The sequence below is a fragment of the Pocillopora damicornis genome, chromosome 2 (assembly GCF_964200805.1).
Source record: "Pocillopora damicornis chromosome 2, jaPocDami1.2, whole genome shotgun sequence".
NCBI classification, from domain to species: domain Eukaryota; kingdom Metazoa; phylum Cnidaria; class Anthozoa; order Scleractinia; family Pocilloporidae; genus Pocillopora; species Pocillopora damicornis.
Genome location: NC_142671.1, coordinates 29,440,207 through 29,447,373, shown reverse-complemented (window position 1 = coordinate 29,447,373; position 7,167 = coordinate 29,440,207). Strand labels below are relative to the sequence as shown.

The 7,167-nt window shown below is 38.4% G+C and overlaps 1 protein-coding gene across 1 annotated transcript; it reads right to left on the bottom strand.

The window, feature by feature from the left end:
- On the bottom strand, positions 1-3,461 carry LOC149050737 (uncharacterized). The gene is made up of 4 exons (XM_089193162.1): positions 3,393-3,461; positions 2,919-2,969; positions 2,665-2,754; positions 1-1,994 (listed from the first exon to the last, which is right to left on the bottom strand). The coding sequence occupies exons 1-4, from the start codon at positions 3,459-3,461 to the stop codon at positions 1,899-1,901; spliced, it is 306 nt and encodes a 101-aa protein (XP_089049288.1). The 3' UTR covers positions 1-1,898.
- Positions 3,462-7,167: the final 3,706 nt, after the last annotated feature.

The window sequence follows — 7,167 nt, the reverse complement described above, 5'->3', positions numbered from 1 at the left end:
TTCCTGTGCCATAGTTCGCTAATTTATTGTTCAAATCGCATGCCACACATGAACAATAGCGAGTTTAAGAAACGACGGCGATGCCGTGGACAACGTCGGTTAAAAAGTGAACCTTTATTTTACCTACGAATCTCGCGTTACTCTAAAGCCGTTTAGTTTGTTTTTCACTGTCAAATCTATCTGAAACTAAATAAGGAACAGGGCGTTAAATTAGAAATAGAAAATTAAAAAATTAGCCGTCGTCGGTCACGTTCTCCAAAAAACACAGAGTTTGGTGATTTCACGTTGTAGTTTTGCAGAGGACGCAGAGAAATTTAGAAAAATTTATAACGCACCGACAAAGCCATTGTTCTATTCATTAAACCTTATGTTTAGTAATGTTCCCGTTGCCGTTGCAGTTGTGGTTTTTGCAGGCCCAGCCGATCACGTGGAGCAGTCAGAGCCTCAAGAGCACGCTGCTTGCCAGGCTTCGTCTTTTACTGAAAGGCGAGGTCAGCATTCTGCAGTCCTCCGTGTTATAAAACGAAACTGGAACGTTCAAAGGGCCATTTTGAATCAGTTTTCTAGGCGACTCTCGTCAATGGACACGTGAAGAAAGATGGCATGTTAACTTTACACGAGCCGCCTCGGACACAACAGCTTGAATCCATCTTCTACGTTTTTACGAGTACTGAGTCCGCTTTTATGGGATAAAAATGACGTACATGTAAGATATGAGATCAAGATCTGATTATTTATTTCTACAGCTGATTATACTCTTTCTTCCCCATTTTAGTGAGAGTTATTCAAGGTCTGATGCTCATGACCATTTCAGGAATTTCCACAATTTTAAAAGGAATAATCAAAGATATAACCTTTTTCTCTGAGTTGTTAAACCTACTTCAAACCTCTACAGCTGGTTCCAAATACATGTCAGTAATCTATTTCTCACCAACTGACATTGTGTCAGTTGCTATAAAGAAAGCAAAAATTACATGAGAGAAATGATCTCAGTTTATATCCCTATTAGCAAATGGAGACATTAACTAGTTGTTCAGTTATTTCAGAAGTCATAATTTTGAAAGGAATAAATTTCAGATGAAATTCAAGCAAAGAAATAATCCTCACAGGTAGACTGTAATTTATTGTTAATAAGAAACTGCAGAAAAAAAACCTGAAAAAATTCAGGCTTTGAAATAATTTAAACCCGCATAGCCTTCAAGATACTAGTTGGCTACTCCTAGCAACTGAGGTACAGAGACACTCATTGAGAGGCAAGTTTTAAGGCTTTCTCCTTTCCCATTAACAATTCTAATCATAATTTTTTTAAAATTAATTTAATTTGAGCTGCAGATGAAAATCAGGCAAAAAAATGGTCGTTGCAGTTGGACTGTAATTTAAGCAATTGCAGAAAAGAAGCCAGCAACACCTCCTACATACTGGTTGAGTGCAGTAGCACTAATTGAGCTATGAGGCCAAAATTCAAAACAAAAACTAGGGAAATCTCATTTGTCTTCAAATGCTAAAAAGAAAAGATTTGGACAGGGGTTATAAATAGTGGTTCCCAGCATCACTACTGAAAGCTTGATCTGGTAATGATCAAATTACATAAAACAACTGTGTACTCTATGATATGTGGTTTCCATTACACCAACACAAGAGAAATGTACTTGTAACAGTAAGAAACAACAGTAATAAGAGTTTCCTTCAATAAGACAACCACCAACACTGACATGTAAATGGTATGGGTAACATCCACCATTAGTTTTATCAACTGAGTTAACAAAACCAAAGCATAGTTGTTTTTTTGGAAACTAAACTCCCTTATCCTGTAGATCAACAGCATAGTGTGCCAACCTGGGACCTTGTATCTGTGACAATTCAGTGATGATACACAGGAAACAATAGCTTATGGATGATCAATCAAAAGTGTGACCTGCCTTGCTCTGGTAGGTAATATTTCCTTCAGTAAGTTTGCAGAATGCACTTGTGGTGCCACAGGCAGCATTTGTTACCTAAAAAAATTATAATTTACATTAAAACTTAACAACAGTGACCTTTCACACTTTGTGTGGTCTTGCAGTGTATTTTGAGAAGCAGAGATTTTGCTTTCTTATTTTCTTTTCTATCAAATAAAAAAGAGACCACATCACACACTTACTCTACGGAAGATTCTTGGCTGAGTCCAGTTTAACAAAAAGAGCTGCTGTCGCTAACATTTCCTCACCAATAATGGCTTGGTCAGGCTGTACACAAAAAACAAAACTAATAAACAAGCAAATAATACACAGTCAAGATCTTTGCCTCTTGGTCTGCCTAAACAAATGGTCGGTCCTGCTTACATATGTAAAGGACCAAGGTGCAGTTCTTGCTAAACTGGTCCTGTTTTTTTGAGCATGGCCAGTCAGTAAAAAAATAAGTTCTCCCACTGACTACTGTGCTTCCAAAGTGTGCCAAAGTTGTTAGAAGTGCTGAACATTACAGACAGAAAATGGTGAAAAGTTGTTTCTGAGCCTTGAAACACACAGAAGGAACCAACTCTCACACCCATTCTCAAAAGTACAGGTCCACAACTTCTGCTTTCCATTTACTATTCTTTGACTGCACTGCACTGATTTGGTTTTTCTATTCAACTTGTCCTCATAAATGAAAACAACCCTTTTGTTAGGCTGACTGTGAACTTACTGGTGAGAGATCCTCTGGTTTGGCAGTCAGTGTGAACCATGTGCATCTCAAGTTGATCTGGCCACTCTTCACATTCTCTAGTGGAAGCCACTGTATTCAAAAATTACATAATTACAGGTTAGAATAAACTGAGTGAATTTAACCCTTTAACTCTCAAGATCTGATCATCAATTCTCCCCTCTGGCTACTACACATTTCCTTGTAAATTGATTATGAGAATTAGGTTTCAATCAAGGTAATACTGTAAATTGTACCTGATGAGTTTGAGTGTTCTCATTACCTCTTTGCTGTATAATGTATGGATACTATAGAGAGAAGTTACATGGTAATCACTTCTAGGAGTTTTAATCTGAGTGTTTAAACCAATAATTCATCACAATGGCCAATCAGGACAGGGAGAATTATTAAAATGAACCTGTGAATGTAAACTCAGTTGAAAGAAAAAACAGGTAAAGTATCCAAAGTAGAGGAAAGTGTCACTGATCAAATCACTATAAGTTTTATCTCTTTGCATACGTTTGGCTCAGAGGGTAGCACATGTTTTCAAGACCAATCACAGACCATAAGAACAAGTAAACCCAGTGCAATCCTGGGTTGCTTTAATTCAACAATCAATTAAAAATTGCTCTAGATGCTATATCAAATCACACGGTGTTAAAAAAGGTTCCTAACACTGGTTATTGAATATGACATACAACTCTTTAATAAGCGAAAGATTTGCAACTTACCAATTCAACATTGCATTTTTGGACAACTGTACCAATGTCAGCCTTAACACTAAGGAGATAAAACATCATTTGTCAACATCAAAACAGTCACATACATGTAAAATCTGGAGATATGAGTTGCTTTCTACTAATTCATACTTGGATGATTACTTACTGTATGTTCCAAGAGATTCATCATCAGATACTTAGTCTTCATCAAGGACACCAATTTATATTTTCTGACCATGTGAGTTTTCTGCAAAGGCCTTCACATAAACAATCAGAAATGAAATATTCCATATATTCATTCCATATCCGATTCCCTGTGTTGTCCTTTGTCTTTGTGTGGAATGTCTTGGCTCCCACTGGCAACAGAAAGAAATATCATCATGAGTTATGATGCACATACAGCAAGATACTCATTGGTGTTCTGAAACAATGATCTTGTCCCAATGAATTTATCTCCTCATGGCGGCAAAGAAAATAAGAAATCCAAAAAATGACATAATAATTAATAAATTTATGCCTCACTGATTGCTGATTCTATTTAATTCAGAATAAACAATCAAAAAAGTTTACACAAAAGTAGAATTTTCAGAGGAGTTCAGACTTTAAGTATGATTCACCTTCCATGAAACTGAGGTAAAAAAATTTCAGTGACACAAGCACCAAAAGACACTTGGATACATATTACTGCTGGTCAGTAAGGGCTCTTTCATGTCTTTAGCTCATACAGTAATCTCCAAAGCTTTGACACATACCTCTGAGAATGACATTTGGATCTTGGTAGAACCTTTAGATATGGTAACAATGTCTTTCTTGATTAAGTCTATTTAGCTTCCAGGACTCCAATGCAAAGGATGCCCTGGAGTGACAAGAGAAAGAAAAATCAACTGTCAAAAACCTTTAAAAACTTCACTTATGTGTACACTTGTTGTACTCAGTACTACTGAGTTATTTAAATTTAAATAATCATTTTAAACATGTCTTGAGGCACAATAAAAGACAATTTGCAGAAAGAAAATTTAAATGATAAGTACAAGTCACTCACATCAGGCAAGGGGTATTTCAGTTCATACGGATCAATGTTAGTCAAAGGAACTGTGATCCTGTTTGGGAGAACCACAAATCCCACCACAACATCATATAATACTCAATGGATCATGTCACTGAAAATCAAAGTGCTCTGTAAGCAAACTCGTGAATTGACAGATGACTTATATGATTTTTTGGATTATGTTTAATGTTATCTGGTTTAGGGAATTTTGTGGTTGATTGTCATATTCAGAGTACGAGCAGTAGTACAGTGTTCGCTAATGTAGCAAAGAAACAAAGTAATAAAAATTTTCATTGACAAGTCTGTGCGACCATCGCCGGTCATCGTGGACATGTCCAGGGGCAATGCCACTGAGTAAATTTGAGGTTTTTTCTGACTCGCAGTCATTCTAACTGGCTGAGATGTTTCTCATGGAAACGGTCATAAAATCTGTCACACAATAAATTAAAGTGAAAACAACTGTTAATCTGGTCTTTTTTCGCTTTTGTCGGGAGAAATATGAGTCAAAACATGGCAACAAAGTCTCTCTCCGGTCACAAAACAGCCAAAAGCAGCCATATTTGAAATTGCCCTGTAATGCATTGCCAACTCAGTACTGAATAAATGTATATCGTGTATGCTGGCAGAATGTGTGTTTGCTGATACTTAAGGTGGCTGAAAACGGTTTTTGATACCTGCGTTTCATTCTCCTTTTTCTCTAAAACCCTTGATCCCTCGGTCGCCAAAAATGGCATCAAGCAAGTTAACAACACAGACGTTAGTTTTTAGATTGTTAAGCTGACGTATGTGCCGTTGCCATGGCAACATGAATAAATATAAACAGGCCTTTAAAATTGGTTTTGTTTATTTATAGAAAATCGAGTCATTAGATTCTCTCATAATTTGCATGAACAAGCTTGTAACGATAATCACATGTTAATGCCATTTTGCTAATAATTTAACAGAGACGTTCAAGTATTCCTTGTTGAAGGTTCACTGGAATATCTAGAATTTCCTTTGTTAAAGTTTAGTTTTTCTCAATACTCCTGTTTTTATTTCCTTAAGTATTTTCGCGCCAAATTTCGTGAAATTCTAATGAGTGGTTACCAAGAAATAGGCGTATTTCCGAGAAAGCAATTTTTCATTCAATCCCAATTTTTTACTTACTACGCATGCGCTGCAATTAACACGGTTCTTTCGGTAACAACAAAAAAGTTAAGAATTGCTGGGTTGTTTGCATCGTTATCTTTTCTAACATATCTCTGCAATAAAATATTAAAACCACCAATACACTGCGTTCAATTATAGAGAAAAATAACATAGATGGTGCGGGTGCTGAGTAAATAGAATAATCGGCTGCTGCGATCGAATGGTTTTAGTAAGAGGTGAGGCAGCTGAAATTTTTGAGAAGAAAATCAGCGTTAAATTAGTTAAGACGTTAGTCTAGAATCCAGCCAATCAAATTATGTGTTTTCGGAGCCACGTTTTGCACATGAAAGGCCCCTTTCTATAGGGGCGTGAACGGGAGGTCCTAGGAGCTAAGTTGAGGGGACTAGACTTTAGGGTGTTGTGGAAAGTTGCCAAAACCTTCGCCACAAGCAGCAATTCATATGACGCAATAAGGCTTAAGGTATGTTGTAAGAATGTCTTCCAAAAGCGGTATAAGAAAGAAGACCAAGGACTGTGGAAGACTTAAACCTGCTAAGCCTGCGTCGGCGATGAACTGGATCAGAAGAGAAGAAACGTCAAATACTTCTCAGAAAGGTGAAGGTTCAGCACAAACCTCGAACAGTGGAAAGCAAATGGGGGAAGGCGAAGGTTCCGTACAGAGAAGTAATGATGCAATGGCGAGTTCATCTAGTGCGCGCGATGAATGTCGTGATGCCATAATAGCGTACGTGCACAAAGTATCGGAGTCCAGAAGGAATAAGCGGAACACTATGGATTATTCGACAATGGTTCTTCAGACCTCAAGTGATACGCAGCTACCCGAGCTGATATACTCGAAGACCAAGAGAAAGCTTTTGGTTGATAGTGAGCGGTCGCGCACGCCAGTAAAGCTGCAGAGATTTACTTACACGTCGGATGGGTCCAAAGTCATCGTCAATGATATGACCAAAATTTCTTCACCGCAACCAACAGAGTACTCGTTTCAATTCGAGGAAGTAGGGAGCAATGATGAGGAGCAGAGAATGGCGGTAAGAGAAATCACTGACAACTCCAACGAGGGAGACCTGATGTCCATCCGCGGGAAAATAGTTGGTGTAGCTGAGCCAACAGTGACAAAATCCAGGGGGCTGAAAGTTGCCAACGCCTTGTTTGCGGACGAAACGGGTAAAATTGAGCTGGATTTATGGGAGGGTCATATCTCCGCTGTGGAAGTTGGCCGTGTGTACACTATATTTCCTGTACAAGTTCGACGGTGGTTGGGCAAGAAGAAAGTCTCTACAGTGGTGAGCAGTACTATCAGAGCGGAAGAGATGAATGAATGTTTGTCAGCAATCCCGCTGGCAACGGACGAAGAAATACGAGGAGGATTTGCTTCAAGCACCTTGACGATCCGAAGTTTTCAGTGTGTTGAGAAAGTAGAGTCGTATCTTCAATGTAGAAAATGTTCCAGAAAGATTCTTCAAGCAATGGGAACCCCTGTTGTGCGATGTGACAGATGCGGCTATTCCATGAGAACTGTGGACTGCCCCGTTCGTCGCTATGCTTCGGTGGTTATGGAGGTTACTGATGGCAGTCCTGTTCACGTTACCG